At 42.1% G+C, this 16,148-nt stretch overlaps 2 protein-coding genes across 2 annotated transcripts; both read left to right on the top strand.

Annotated features, from left to right (window-relative positions):
• The first annotated feature begins 3,087 nt into the window (after positions 1–3,087).
• Positions 3,088–4,397, top strand: rxfp3.3a1 (relaxin family peptide receptor 3.3a1). Its single transcript, XM_056608259.1, has one exon. It carries the CDS (start codon positions 3,181–3,183, stop codon positions 4,165–4,167), a length of 987 nt encoding a protein of 328 aa, XP_056464234.1. The 5' UTR covers positions 3,088–3,180; the 3' UTR covers positions 4,168–4,397.
• A 2,448-nt stretch (positions 4,398–6,845) lies between these two features.
• LOC130403785 (mortality factor 4-like protein 1) lies at positions 6,846–15,792 on the top strand. Its single transcript, XM_056608265.1, has 12 exons — positions 6,846–7,044; positions 7,498–7,544; positions 7,642–7,709; positions 7,844–7,930; positions 8,234–8,314; positions 8,415–8,440; positions 8,543–8,631; positions 9,068–9,169; positions 11,225–11,316; positions 12,036–12,208; positions 13,968–14,052; positions 15,193–15,792. Exons 1-12 carry the CDS (start codon positions 7,005–7,007, stop codon positions 15,275–15,277), a joined length of 975 nt encoding a protein of 324 aa, XP_056464240.1. The 5' UTR covers positions 6,846–7,004; the 3' UTR covers positions 15,278–15,792.
• The last annotated feature ends 356 nt before the right edge of the window (positions 15,793–16,148 follow it).

Here is a 16,148-nt window from a genome sequence, read left to right as displayed (position 1 = left end):
GCTTGAACGTTGTGTCCTCATTTACTATTTAAGAGCATTTAAGAGTTTGGAACATTTTGTTCCCTCTCGGAGCTTCATACCTTTTTTCTTTTTGGACCTTTGCAACAGGAAATTGGTATAATGACTTAGTTTTTCTTTTGCACAATGCCAAAAATGACAGATGCTATCTATGAAGGAAGGTCTTGCGGAGGGAAGTCCAATCCTTGTGCCACAGTGTTTTCTTTATTTGTTTTGCATGCATATCTTCCACTTGTATTGGGGAGTTTGTGAGGCATGTGGAGGGGCTCAGGCCCAGAGGTGTGCGCTACTTCCTGTCTGTATAAGGGCTTAGGGCCCCAGCCGGGGGGAGGTCGACCAAAAGAATCCGGTGCCTGCTCGTTGGCACACTCGGCACTAGTGCGGTTGTGGAGTAAATGTTGTCATGGTGACAAAAGAAAACAGAACACAACAAGGAATGTCTTACAGGTTGACGGACCTCTGTTCACTCACACACTTTACCGGCACACCTGCTCAAGTTGGACGGGAAGGCTCCAGTGAGGACAAGAATGATAGACAATAGACACTGGGGGTTGTTGGAAGGAGGAGTGGAGCAGCAGGGCCACAGCTTGTCTTAGAAAACAGAACACACACACACCACACACACACACACACACACACACACACACACAGACGCACAGTCTCCAGAACCAAAGAACCCCATGGTGTGAGCAGCAATGTGGCTCAAAGATTAGGATTTGGACAGAGACTTGTTGTCAACTGTAGACATGAATGTTTTGAAGGTTTCCTGAACACACAGGGTCTGCTTGTACTGAATGTACCTTCTTTTTTTTTGTTATTTTGTTATAGGGAGGGGTGAAGGGGATCTTAAGTCACCACCAACTATTCTGAAGGGTTTCGTCTTTCTGTAGAGGTATCAAGTTGAATTAGTCTGATCAGGCCACTCGCCGCTCCTCCCCCCGCCACCCCTCCCTGGTGACCTCCACACTCAACCAGTCTCCATAAGTCTCGCCCCCGCCCATTGCACTTTGACAAAGTCCAAGACCGCCTGCAAAGTCAATGCAAGCCCCCCGAATTAGTGTTCTCACCCCGCCATAATACCTTCTGACAGTCACCCAGGTCACCTGACCCCTCTCTCCCTTTGTCCCTCTCTAAACCTGTAGACATTTTGTCACTATCCTCCCCTCGTCCCTTGTCCCACAAGAAATCGGGCTCATTTTCACCTCACTGCATCCGCCATTTCTCTCCCTAGCAGCTCTCCATACGTCAGTTTCTCTCTCTCTCTCCCCCCCCCCCCCCCCATCCTCCACCTCGCCTGCCTGACTTATTGTTTAGATTAGCTACATAACCGCACTGCTACTCCCCTCCAACCCAAGTCCTTGTGTAGTGTGCAGTATTTTATTTATTTTTTAATCTTTATATATATAATTATTATTATTTTTATATAACGTGGTTGATTCAGCGGATGATAAGTATGGCTGATGGTCGTAGAGCTACTGTGATGGGGACGTTATATGATTTTTTATATCATGTTGATGTGTTTTTTATATATGTGCATCTCTCGCTAGGTAGCGCTGATGCTTCATTCAATCATTTCCCAATATATTATCCCATTTGGAGATAAGTCTCTCGGAGCACGACCGCAGCGGCGTCAGAGAGTTTTAATATTTGACGAAAGCGATCGCAGATTAATTCTCATGGCGATTTTATTTATTCGAACGGCTTCACTAGTCTCCACTGTTCTCTACGTCACTTAATGTCACCACCGTGGCATCTTCAATTCCTATGGTCAAATGGAGAAAGACGGAACAACTTGGTTAAAAAGGGGCCGAAATGCTATCTATTTAATGTGGTGCATGTCCTCAGATATTACGGGCTGTGCAAGAGGAAAGTGAATGGGAATAGTGCCATTTGTATCAGCAGTAACTGTGTAACTCTGGGCAACACAGAGTTACTCAGGTCTGCAGGCAATGGTGACGGAAAAAAAAAACACTCAGTTTGGTGGATGCCAGTGTCACCTTAGCTAAAGGGAACAGTCAACTATGTGTATTTGTAAATGTATGGAAACTGCAGTTGTCTAAACGTGGGAGTTTGATGTCTGTTCGTCTGTATGCTCTTTGTCTGTCCATCGAGAGTGAGAGAAATGAATTTATATATTTTTTAGAAAATGAAAGCTACTTTTAAAAACCAAGGACTTTGGCGATTTGAGAGTCCCATTTTACAGAAACGATCTGAAAAAGTCTGACTCTCGTCGATATCTGCACTCACTGCCTTAAATCCACAGGTTCTGTTTTCATAGCTTCAACCCGGGGAAATCAAAAGGCTTTTCAAGAGAGACGAGGATGACATGGTGTACAGTAGACTGTTGTCAGTTTGTATTATGCTAAGTGGAAAAAATATTTATTACCTGCATTGGAAGAAATTGTTTACTTTTAATTGATTGTCTTCTGTTTATGTAGAAAAGTTTAGATGTAATAAATGCATTCGATTTTCTTTGTCTCCAACATTTATTAGAGGCCCGCTATTGCTACCGCTTGAAGGGAAGAGGTGAAAATCTGACCTTGATTGTTCTGTTAAGCTGAGCTCCAATAATTGCACTAACTACAATGAAACACTTGGGGGCAGTAGATTCCCTTGTCGGTGCTGCCGGCGGGGAAGCTAGGGATGGTACAGGTACAATTACGCACGACAATCAACAGCTTGCACTGCGACCAAACGTGCTTACTTATTAAAATATTTAAAATATGCCAGCAAAACAACAATTTACACTTTATTGTAGGCCTGCACACACTCCTTTGTCAACACTAAACGATGCTGATCAAATTAATTTGCGCCAAGCTGAATTGTGGCATTTAATAAGTCAAAACATCTGCACCAATCATGATTTAGCCTACTAGGGTTGGGGATTGGGAGGGGTGGGGAGTGATGTGATGATGACATGTCTCCAATATGTATTCCTGTGTACCATCGGACAGACTTTACTATTCTGGGATTAGGCATCCAGAAGGGATGGATGTTGTGGTTTCACAGCCCTGATGGTATTCCGTGCGTAAGCCTACACTTGGGGCGGAGGACGAGTAAAGTAGCCAATATATCATATTGCCAGCATTAGTATAAAACTGAGTTTCAGGCTGTGTTGTTTTTAGAGGTTGTATTCAGGAATACACCTTGTCGTTTGGCGCTATGGAAGAAGAAATCGAAAGCAGTTTGTTGAACCAGTCTTTGACCAGACTGGACCGCTTCAGCAACCTGGAGGACATCGACGTGGTGGCCGGCGGTAGCCTGGTTTTGAGACTCCTCATATGCTTCGTTTACTCGGTTGTGTGCGCAGTTGGTTTGGTCGGTAATTTATTGGTGCTTTTCTTGATTCGAGTCAAGCAAGAGAGAAAAAAATCGAGGGTTAATTTATTTGTCCTGAACTTGGCGGTGACAGATTTTCAGTTTGTTTTGACTTTACCCTTCTGGGCAGTGGACACCGCGCTGGACTTCAGCTGGCCGTTTGGAAACGCCATGTGCAAAATCATTCTTTCTGTCACAGTCATGAACATGTATGCCAGCGTTTTTTTTCTGACTGCCATGAGTGTGACCCGCTACTGGTCTGTTGTATCCTCGCTGAAAGACCGAACCAGGCAATGGTCTGTCTCTGCAAAATGGGTCTGCGCAATGATTTGGGTAATGGCAACCGTTGCGACGGCACCAACCTCTATTTTTTCTTCTGTGACTAACGTGACGGGAGAAAAACTCTGTCTGTTGAGGTTCCCAGGTGGGCAATACTGGCTGGCAGTTTATCACATTCAAAAGATACTCATTGGTTTCGTGTTGCCGATGTCTATCGTGTCCTTCAGCTACATTATGCTTCTACGCTTCATTCGCCATCGGAGCATGAAACCGGGTAACCCGAAGAGGAGATCGCAGGTAACGAAATCTGTAACCATCGTTGTTCTGTCCTTTTTCCTCTGCTGGATGCCCAACCAGGCCATCACCTTTTGGAGTGTGTTGGTGAAGCTGAACGCTGCAAACTGGGACAAGGCGTACTACATAGTTCACTCGTATGTGTTCCCGGTTACTGTGTGTCTTGCGCACGCCAACAGCTGCCTAAACCCCATCATCTACTGTCTCATGAGGAAGGAATTTAGAAAGAAACTGAAAGACTTAATTTTTCGAGGATGAGTTGTTATTGATGTTGTTGTTGTTGTTGTTCTACCAATAATCATCTACCCAAACTTTGCCAACATTCACCAAGACGCACCGGGAGCGCACGGTGCTTCTCCATGCGCGCATGGAGCGCAGCTTCACAGGATCGAGGCGATTGACATTAAACAAGCGCGATATGAGGATTTGAATCGTTTATTCAATGGTGATTGTTCTATGTATGCTTACTGTTGCCACGTTGACATAAAATGTCCTTCCTTCCTCGATATTCTAGAGTGGGTTATTTCAGTTGATGTAACCTAGGCCTATAGGCTACATGACTAGCTCACCGCTGAAATAACACGCGCGTACTATGACATTGTATGCCACAGTATTGTTTTGTTTAATGTATAATCGTCAACCAAAGGCAATATCTGTATGTATATCCGCAACTCCAAATAAAGTTTAGGCTACTTGTTCGCTTAATCAACTTCAAACAAAGCTGTTTTAATTTAAAAGGGACACAACAATGCAATGGATATTGTGCTTAAAGGTGCCATGACATGCTATGTTATGGATGCTTTAATCTAGGTATTAGTGGGCCACTAACACAGTATTCAAAGACGTTCCCGAAATTCAGCCGTGGTGCAGAGTAACAGCCACTCCGAGCCAGTCGCACATTGAGCTTCCCCCAAATGCGGTTTTGGTGTCTGTAGCTATAATGCAAATGAGGAGGAGCGAGGCGGGTCAAGGAGGAGGGTGGGGGTGTGGCCCTGAGCAGCTTGCAGCCATGTCGGTACCATACGCTCTGTTTACAGTGGATGTATCGCAATGGCGAGGCGCACACAGCCTTTAGCCGTGTTCTGTAAATATTCTAGAACACACGGGAGTCCTGGGGCTCTATCTAAATAATATCATATAATACATAGATCTCTATATCATATCATACATATTATCACGGCCAAAAGCTGTGTGCGCCTCCAGACGATATTATGAATCACAAACGATGTCCGACGTCTCTGGTTCTTCCACTTTCACATCAATCTGAAGTAGACCGAACCGTGCGCTGCCCGCTGCCGGTCGGTGGTGCTTCGCGGCGGTGGTGCCTCGAGGCAACTGGCGGCATGTCGCAGTTCATGTAGCCTACTTAAGGGAGTCAAAGCCAAAGTTCCTTTCTCCCAATTCCTTCTCAACCATGGATGAGATAACCCCCACTACAGTCTCATTGTGGAAATACAAGAGACGTCAAACAACCGACAAGAAACACTTGCGTTACAGTGTGTGTATTCACACACACAACATGTGGCGCTCGCACGGTCGTGTCTCATTGGCGGGCCAAATTATCTGGGCGGGCCAGGCAGAGTAAGGGGAGGAGCTTAGATGCTATGTCAGAAAAGGTTTATTGCCAAATACATTTACACATATTAGGAATTTGTCTTGGTATTCGTATTCGTTGTGCACGATCTTAACAAACGATAAATATTAAACAATAAACAATAAGCAAGTATTGCATAATAATTACTGAAAAAGATGGGAGTAAATTATATGTAACGACATATGAAACCACATTCCAAATTAGCGCGCTTGAGCCTCCGTTTTTTCAAAGGCGAGCAGAAAACCTAGTGCTCGTTCTACACCGAACGCAAGAAGCCACTGGGGGACCATAGGCAGGATAGGGGAACTCATATTTATGTTAGAAAACCTCATAAAGTGATATTTTCATGCCATGGCACCTTTACTTTATTGATCAGAGGGGAATTTTGGAAAAATAAAATGTTGGACAATTATGGACACGGACACACACGAACGCGCCCACAAAAACAAAACACTTCAAGTCAATAGAGCCTTCAGAAACGCGACATTAGACAATGAATTCTTAAGTTCAAATGTCACACCCTTTGAAATGAACGTGACTGCAGGTAGGCTAGGCATTTACGCAAATATTATTTCGGGGAGCTTCTGTGTGTCATTATTAAGACTCATTCAAAAATCAATACCATGGATACGTTTACACATTCTTATTATAGGCCAAGAGGGACTATATTTAGGCAAACCAACTGTTACGTTATTTCGAACGAAGGAGCAAATTAATGAATAAATAGTAGTGGGATGGATGAGGGGTGCGTAAATTATTCATGCTGAAGCGAATAAATCGAACAAAAGTGCATCTAAGGGGGTGGGGAAAGTAATCAATAGGCCTTACGTTGGAGATGTTGATGTGCCTCAAGTAAAGCCATTCGTGTAAACATAAAACAAGTTCATTTTAGATCAGCATGGATGTCCTAATTGTTCAGCCCGAGTTGATGAAAAATTTAATTACTTCACATTTTCAAAGAACGTTCACCCTTTTTTATTATTACCTTGAATATTAGATAAGATAATTAATCAATTTCTTCATTAGTGGCTTTTGAATAATGACCACTAACAACATTTAAAGGCCAATAAATCTGTTTTTTTCACAAGCCTAGTGCCCACGTTAATCCAGTTTCTCCTTGGACATTGTTGTCATTGGTTTCAAGCATCTACCAACGTCATTCCTGTGCATTTATAATGCATGCGAAAAAACGGTTCTTGTCTTTCACCATCACCAGGTTTATAGTGCAATTCAATTCGGTAATGTAAATAGTATGACCTTCTACTACAACAAAATGCGGAATTTAATGTCTAATGCTATTACTTGAGTCGTTGTGCTCGTCGTGGATGACTACGTCAGGCATAGTCACGTGACTGGCGCCTCCCGGAAGCGTTTTGAGAGACGAGGGCGGCGGCGAATCCATGGACGAACCACATCCTCCTCCAGTGTTGTATTTGGATGAAATGGAAACTGGCAATGTGTGAATTTGATCATCCAGAGATCCGATCAGTTGAGTCTGTGAATGGCGCCAAAACAGGACCCTAAACCTAAGTTTTCAGAAGGTTTGTACAACGGGAAATGATGTACTGATATAAACTGAATTCGTTCCCGTTTTCCAGAGGGGGCGGGTTTGTTTTTTTGTTGAAGCCCAGTTTCCAATATCTATATTATTGCGAAAATTGCATTAAATGTGAAACGAATCAGCAATCGCTATGCATAGAAAGCTAACGTTAACAGCAGAGTTTGACATAGAGGATTATTTACCTTAGTTTATCTGTCTGCCGTATGTTAGCTTGCTTAGCTAAAGCAGCTGCATTGTGATTGGACGAAAGACAAAGCGGCAGCTTTTGTTGCCCAGCTGATTCAGTACGTACGTGAACTCAAGAAGGGTGCATGTGATTACATTAACATCAGTTTTCAAATATACATATTCAAAGTAATATCTATAGCATCTATGTTACTGGTAAACAGTGATTAGACCTATACAATATTTGTGTACCTGTGCTTCGTTTCAGGGGAAAGAGTCCTGTGTTTTCATGGGCCATTGCTCTACGAGGCAAAGGTTTGTCATTGCGCGCTTCTTACGTATTGGTTTGCTGCAACAACAAGACATGAAACCAGTTAATGTTTCTTTGCTAATATAAATACTTGCATTACAGTGTGTGAAGATCAATATCAAGGAAAAGCAGATCAAGTACTTCATTCATTACAGCGGATGGAACAAAAAGTAAGCTCTCCTACCTCAAATACAATGTTATGGTCCCCTTCTAATGTATAAAGCCTTGGAGTGTTAATGGTGTTATGATCTTGATTTTTGTATTTTTAGTGCTGCAACATAAAAAAAACACTTTCCTCTTTCAGCTGGGATGAATGGGTTCCTGAAAGCAGAGTTCTCAAATATGTGGACAGCAACCTTGCAAAACAAAAAGAGCTTCAAAAGGCCAATCAGTAAGTGAGGCTTTTGCCATAACAAACAATTATCTTTTAAGAGACGTTACCAATAATATGACCCATAATTGTAGTTTTTAAAACAAGGATAAATAATGCATGTATTTAGAAATGCCTGGCACTTGTCACACCACAGTATATCAGACCCCATTTAACGCAGCAGTATGTTTGAACATCTCCTGTTGCCTAGCTACTGTTTGACCTATATTTACCTGATGGATCAGAAAAAAATTCCTCTTTTACATGTCAGTGATTAGGGCAAGGGTTGACCTATGCCTGTGTTTTTTCTGATTTGCTCAACAGGGATCATTATGTTGAGGGGAAGATGAGGGGGGCAGCACCAAGCAAAAAGATTGCTGCAGTGCAGCAGAAAAATGTTGATCTGTGAGTCCCACCGCCCGCGTCTTTTAAGATACTTTGTTTCATAACTTTTTCAATGCGTATGCAATTCAGATTAACACAACTTCACTTTTTATTTTTAAAGGAAAGCAAAGAAGAGCAAGCAGAAGAGTAAGAGAAGCTTTTCACTTGTGGATAGAGCATCCTCCTTTACCATTGATTATCCATGTGGAACTGTTAATGTGTGTGTGTGTGTGCCTGTGTTTTCTGCAGCCCCTGGGGCAGGAGAGGGCACTAGCACCGGAGAGATGCCCCAGGGACCGAGGAAGAAGAGGGCTCGGGCAGATGCCACTGTTGAAAGTGTATGTTGCAAAGTCCAATCCTCAATACCAATTCTTCCAGTACTGCAATACCACACACTTTTGCGAGGGCCAGGTGACTCAAGCAAGTTCTGGTCCTCAGATACATTTCCTATCGCCTCTATACAGTAATACACCACATATTAATCATCCATTGCATGATTATTAAATTTGTGTTAATCGTTAGTCTACAGTGGGAATTACATGTATTTATTTAAATGGAAGAAACCCACTTTATTTATTTACTTTGTATATGTGCCTGATCAGTTCCATGGCACTCAAGGTTTTTTCATGTGCACAATCTATTTATTTGCCCACTGGCAGCAACAGATTTGAATGGAGCGTCATGGGTGAAATCCTTTTGAACGTAGAATTTTTCTGAGAAAGGTTGTGTGTATATCTTGTAGATGCGTTTATTTCAAATCTGTCTTGTGTCCAGGAGGAGATGTTCACCAACCGTGTGGAGGTGAAGGTGAAGATCCCAGAGGAGCTAAAACCCTGGCTAGTGGATGACTGGGACCTCATCACCCGGCAGAAACAGGTTAACAATCACATACACAGAACAAAAGTGTATGTCCTTTTAGAGGACACGGTTGTCTTGGAAAAATCACACACGCACGACAATTCTATATATTATATTATTTCTTATATTATTATATTATGTCTCAAAGGTTCCGTCGTTTTGATTTGCTACCCTCTGCTTTATGTATGGCCAATAATGGAACGCAGTAATGGGCAGATACAAGTTTTTTTTTTTGGTTTCTGCCCAAAAAAAATCAGACCCATAAAGCTGTAGGTATACAGGTTAATATCCTATTATAAATCAGTCCACCAAGAAGTGTGCAGACGTGGTTCAGCCTGATAGCCAGCATTTCACATGCTGAAACTCAACCCTAAAGGGTTAATTCAAAGTGCTAAATGATTTATGCATAACAATGATCCTGTTAATTAATAGTGTGTTACGGAGAACCAAGGCAACAACCAAGAGGCAGACAGAGAACATCTTCTGATGCAGCACTCGGGGGACGTGAGGCGGAGTTCAAAAAGGACAGTCGTGTTCACTGCAGAGTATTTACACAAAGAATAGCTAAAACGTTGACGTAAAACGTTGATAACAATATAAAAAAATTATTAACGCTTGCTGCAATTCTTTCAATATATTTTATGTTAACTTGGATCTCAGCAACCGATGATGATCATTTCATCAGTTAGTTACCATACAGTCTGGCCCTTTCCTCTGCACTCAGGGGGTGGGGATTGAGGGTGAGAAAGCACTGATTAAATATTGAGCTGACTTGGATTTAAGATTGGAGTTGGCTGGACTATATCTTGTCATTACATTGCTGCTTGGGATGTTCATGATAAGGTGGATATATACTGAAAGTTGGATACGAGGTTAAATGAAATGTGTGACAGGCCTCATTATACTATCTGGTTTCTATTTAACCCCTCAGCATCTGCTTAGCTAACTTCCCCTGTCTCAAATGTTTTGACATATGGGTTAGAGTTACATACAGATGCGCACATTCTTGCCTAATTTGTTTTTATAGATCACATATCTTGCGTTGGAAGTGGCGTGTGCGCCTAGCCTGATATCGCCGGACCATTTCGCAAATGCCTATTAGACTGGATCATCAGATCATCTTCGGTTTCCAAGGGGTGTTATCAAATGACGCAATACAAAATGCCTCTGGACGCAATGGTTTAACCTACCATCAATCAGAGCAAAGAAATATCTAACACAACACCGGCAGCAACGTTTATTGTTTATGAAAATTCCTCAACAGTGGGGGTGAAGATATGCCAGAGCAAATAATACATGACTTCACAGATATATCTAGTTCCCTGGCTAGCGTATGCCTCTTTCCGTCCCTGTTTTATGTGTACGCAAGGGTAATAATGTACGCAAGGGTTATAATTGAGATGGCTGAACATTGAATCACATAACACTATGACATTCACTCTTTTCACTTATATGTTTTTCGATGGCCATGGGGACAACGTTTAACTAGGATATGCTGCAGTACTGCTTTTTGAACAAACAATGTCTACAATTTATATATATGTTCTGTTATAATTCAAATTGAGCCTGGAAACCAGAGGAATCTTCAAGCACCTTTTTGTTATTTGCTCTAACATGCGTCCTCGTGTTCAGACTGGCTTCCAGCAGTTCTTGCCCCAGTCAGACCAATCGTAAACCAGTTATCCAATATGGGGCAGGTTTGATCCAATGACGGTGCGCCCTATGAAAGCGCTGTTGAGACATCTTCACGAACATCTAGCGTGGGTGTCGCCAATGGTCCCTTTTCATTACTCTCATTGGTTGTATGTCCAAACTATCACACATTTCAGAATTTGTCTGGCGATGTCCGGCAAATTCTAATCTGGTCTAATTTCGTGTGCATACTTTTGGTCCTGGAACAAAGACATTTCGAGCATAGTGTAACAATAAAATAATTGTACCCTATCAAAGTAAATCCATTTTACAGAGATGATTTTACAGATTAACAAGTTTGTGTTTTTGATTTTGTTGGAAACAAAAGTCAAGGATTATATTGTTGTTAATTTTATTTATTTTGTAATACATTTTTTAAAGTTGTTTCACCTACCGGCAAAGAAAAACATTGAAGCAGTCTTGGAGGACTATGCAAACTACAAGAAATCTAAAGGAAACTCGAACGACAACAAGTAAGTCCAACGGTAGCGCTGAAACACACAGCTACTACATTTAACGTACTACTGCCACTTTTAAGTACCCGTCTCACAGAAAGCCACCTCACACCCTCTCCAACTCCAAGCCCAGGGAGTGTAAACAAACTAAGCCTTTTACCAAGCATGAACCTCGATAAAGAGCTTAGCATTTGCAGCCTTTTTTTTTAATGTTATCTCTAGGATGATTTGGCAGTGGTACCCCAAAACCAAAAACCTTAACTGGCACTCAATCAGAGGCCGTCCCTCTCTTTCCCTAATATGGGCTGTAGGAAAAGTGTGAGAGCTTTATTTTGTGTGTAATTTGTGCGAAATGCTGTTGCCATCCTGTGAGTGAAATGCTCTGGTAGAATATCTTGAGTTGACTGTGCCTACCTGGTTTTTATACAGCTGCCGGCTAATAAGTGACCAATCAGAGCATCTCTTCCTGATAAGTTTGTGGGAATCAGTCTTGACTGTCAATCACAGGTTTACCTGTCAATCACAGGAATGCCACAGGAGGGAGAAGGTGACGAGACTAAGAATATCTAGCCCTTTTCTGCTCCCTCTCCTAACAACTTTCGAATAATGACCTACAACACCTTTTATATTTATTTAATTTTTTTGCAGTTTCAAACCGTCATAAAGTCCCATCGACTGCCTTGTGGTTTTCCTCCAGTGAGCTGATTGTGAGCCTGGCTACCCTGTGTTGTTCTCAGGGAGTATGCGGTGGGCGAGGTGGTTGCAGGGATCCGGGAGTACTTCAACGTCATGCTGGGCACCCAACTGCTCTACAAGTTCGAGAGACCCCAATACGCAGAGATCCTGGCCGAGCGCCCCGAGACGCCCATGTCCCAGGTCTACGGAGCGCCCCACCTGCTGCGCCTTTTTGGTACGGAGAACCCACACACGTGCACACCAACAAACGCACACCCTGCACAACAGAAGGTGAAAGTGCTCTATATTGAGTCCTTGCAGAGTGCTTTGAGACAAGCACGGCGATAAGTTGATGTACAACCTTTCTTTGCCCTTCATTTCTACTGGTTGTTTTCGTGTCCAGGAAATGGAGAGCGCTGACTGACTGCACACCAAATTGTTGTGCAATTTACATCTGAATGCTACTTTGTGATGAGCAGCTTCCAAACAATGCAGACAGCTGCACCCTACCTGAAGTCATGTTAATCCAATGGTCATGTTGGTCATGTAATTGGGGTGGGGGGAGGCGCTGTCTGACCCTCTTTTACAGGTGGAACATTCTTTTCTTATTTTCGTGCAGGCTGTCAGTCTGTTGACCTGCTGCCTGATCTATACACAGAGAGTGAATGAAGTGTCGATTATTTTATACTTTTGTATAATATTTACTATATATATTTTACGTCGTAGTTAAGGCAGCAGGAATGAGTTGCTTAGGCAGCCGCCTAAGCTGTAAAGTGCTGTGGGAAACCCTGGGTTTTGTTGAAGCTTGGCCAACTGCCCAATTTTGGCATGCTCTTGGCCCGGAAAGAAACTCAAAAGACTATGATAAGGTATAGAAGGGTCATTTCATAGAAGCCATTATCATCTTCAATGTAAGCCCTATTAGGAGTATATCAGTTCTAATCTGATCGCTCTAATCCCCACCACCTGGCAGGCCAGAAATCAAATTAGTATTCTTCAAGCTGGCAAAGGATGTCTGATGGTGAAACTTCAATATCTTTAACCAAGAGTCTCGCAGGACTTCCGATGCTTTGGCCATAACGAACAAGTCTGCAACAGCTAAAAATCTCTGTTCAACTGACTGGATGGTCCGGTTGAGGGTTGTATGTAATGTATTTAATGGGAACACACACTCACACTACTAACACACACTCGCAAGAACAACTTCCAACATGTCTTACTTGAGGTCCGCTGAGGTGGAGATGATGTAATGAGGCAGTCTTCATTGACATGATGTATGCATCCAACATTCGAGTAAAGACGGAATCTATCTTTTATAGGCATGTTTTGATGCCAAATCAAGCTAAATGCTGCATGTCACACATAACTTACACGTGACTTATTACATATTATGAAAAACCACAGCAAATTTTTTCTTGTCACCTGCAATGTCTATTCGAACAAGACTAATCCACAGATATAGCTAAATAAACCTTATCATCAACGAAGCATTGCTGTTGATTTGAGAAAAAAACACTGCTGACTAACCGAATGAGCGACTGTGTGGAATTGCAGTATTAATGATGCAGACAACTTCACATCACTTTGAGCGTGCATCTGTCTTGCAGGCTTGTAATTGATTGTAAGAGTTGAGCATCTCTTTTGGCTGCAGTGATGTGTGAAATGTTGTTCCCTTCCATCTTTTTCGGCCTTGTTTGAAATGGCAGGGGGTCGTAAAAGAAACATTGAATGTTTTTTTTATTGCGTTGTATAAGAGTGTTCTTATTTTACTCTAATGTGTCCTATCTCTATCTACTGATTAACATAATACCTCTGACGCCTAGCATAATGGGAGCTCTTTGTTATTGTTTGTGCGCTCTGATTTGACAGTTAACTCTCAGAGTTGCTTGGTATCTGCATAATCAATCCTCAGTATCTATGGAGAAGCCTTTTATTTGTTTTCAAGAATTTGTTTTCCAAACGCCAAACTGTTTGTCTTGTTTTGTTTTTCAAAGTGCGCATCGGAGCCATGCTAGCCTACACGCCGCTGGATGAGAAAAGCCTGGCTCTTCTGCTGAATTACCTCCAGGACTTCCTCAAGTGAGTATAGCCCTTGAGTTGGATACGCCGCTACCAGGGGAGTCTTGAAATGGTCTCAATCCTTCACTCTGCATTCCAAGCAACAACTAACCTGACAACACTTACCTGACAACAATACAATAGATCATAGATCAATAGACAATAGATCAATAGACATCATCGATGATGTACACCACAGTGGAACAACGCAACACGACAATCTAATGAGAAAAGTTGCTGATTAACATAACCAAATGCTTGGCTTCAATTAAAAATGTTGGATCATTACTTTTGTACATGCCGTCTTCATATCATGGCCACTATCACAGTGAATGGGCCACACCTGTTATCTGTTCATTTTAATTAACAAACATTTGCTTGTTGAACATATTAGGTTCCATTGTCTATAGAGCACCAACACTCAGCCATACAATGGGGTTTTGCATTGACCAATTAAAGTCCTGTAGGCAATTAGCTATTAAAGATATGTTGCCAAAGAAAATATATTTTTATAGGTTACATCTTCAATATCATTTCTCTGCTTATTCAATCACTTTGTCTATCCTGGTAAAACCCTATTTTCTACTCATGGACTCCTAAAATATGCGTTTTGTTGGCATATTTTCCCCATAGGTAATGGTTATTAGGTTTAATTTGACTGTGTATTTGCAATAATGTCAATCAATTAGATTTGAATACATACAAACACATGCCAAAAGATGATTAAGTCTATGATTAACTCTGTCTTGATGATGCTAAATACACATATTATGCCGGTCCCTTTTTGTGTGTAGAAGGACTGCAATGTAATTAAATTCTCCTCTGGTTGGACTCTTATCTCAAACGCTGTCAGAGATGTAGACCTTCAACTAATGTTGGTGGAATAGCTTATGGCCATGGAATAGTGTTCATTCTTCTGCAACATGGCGATCCTCTTATGTCCCGGCATTCTCCCATTATAAAACAAAAATTGTGTGTGTGTGTGTGTGTGTGTGTGTGTGTGTGTGTGTGTGTGTGTGTGTGTGTGTGTGTGTGTGTGTGTGTGTGTGTGTGTGTGTGTGTGTGTGTGTGTGTGTGTGTGTGTGTGTGTGTGTGTGTGTGTGTGGCATTTACGCAAAAAATAATCATTCCCATGCAAAATCCTGCTGTGTTTGAATGCAGGTACCTGGTGAAGAACTTGTCCACGCTGTTCAGTGCCAGCGACTACGAGGTGGCCCCGCCCGAGTACCACCGCAAGGCTGTGTGAGAGCTTCCCGGGTGCACTACAGTCTCCTGACCTCAGACAGCCCCCACACAGCATACCACGGCCCTCACAAGCCCCCCTGTTCGAGTGGAGCGAACCTCCAGGATCTTTCTTCTCTCCTCTTTCAAGCACCCTCATCAGAAGCCTGACGCGTCTCTTAGAAGTAATGGAAGTCGAGTGGAGAACTCAGCAGCTCGTTATGTTGTAACATGGACTCACCCGCGACACACTACTCTTACATTTTTCTCGGTTCTCTCTTTTTTTCAAACTGGTTTACTCTCCGTCGCTGAAGGAGAAGACGCGCGTGTGATAAACCACGGACATGTTCGTTGACTGTTCTGATTTTTGATGTTTTTGTATGTTCCATTTTTACAGTGGTCTTTTTAACTTGATGTCGGATGTGCATGTTGGTCTTAGTGAGCATTCTCACATGTTTTAGATTTTTTTTATATGACATTGGAATTGTGTCTTGTGTTTTTTTTTCTCCATTTGTAATAAAGATGTATTTACATGATTTGTTTGTGCGTTTTTGTTTTATGTGTCTGTCTTATTTATATTTTTTCCAAATATGAGGGTCATTTATTCATTTAGCTTCTTTAGCTATTTTGAGGAGAGAGAAAAAAGCTGTGTATTAATAAAGTCAGCTAGATAAAGTGTCTCTGAATGAGATACTTCTCCCAAGTAGGCTATATCTCACTTCGTTTCAACAGCAGTGGAAGTCTAGACCCAATGGTCACTCTATTGCAGTGAAGCCTAAGCCAGACAAAGATAAACCGTTGTTAACCATTCAGTGGACAATGAATGTTGAGGATTGTATGTTGGATAAACTGGAGCATGTCCAAGTTGGTATACAAGTCTTCCCAGCAGTCCTGTG

The sequence above is a fragment of the Gadus chalcogrammus genome, chromosome 14 (assembly GCF_026213295.1).
Source record: "Gadus chalcogrammus isolate NIFS_2021 chromosome 14, NIFS_Gcha_1.0, whole genome shotgun sequence".
In the NCBI taxonomy this organism is placed as follows: domain Eukaryota; kingdom Metazoa; phylum Chordata; class Actinopteri; order Gadiformes; family Gadidae; genus Gadus; species Gadus chalcogrammus.
This window is presented reverse-complemented; position numbering and strand designations above follow the sequence as displayed.

Bases quoted from the DNA above. Each gene is read 5' to 3' on its own strand.
- rxfp3.3a1 (XM_056608259.1), top strand. From the start codon at position 3,181: ATGGAAGAAGAAATCGAAAGCAGTTTGTTGAACCAGTCTTTGACCAGA.
- LOC130403785 (XM_056608265.1), top strand. From the start codon at position 7,005: ATGGCGCCAAAACAGGACCCTAAACCTAAGTTTTCAGAAG. The intron at 7,545-7,641 runs GTTTGTCATTGC...CTTGCATTACAG, and splicing joins CATTGCTCTACGAGGCAAAG to TGTGTGAAGATCAATATCAA. The intron at 7,931-8,233 runs GTAAGTGAGGCT...TTTGCTCAACAG, and splicing joins GAGCTTCAAAAGGCCAATCA to GGATCATTATGTTGAGGGGA.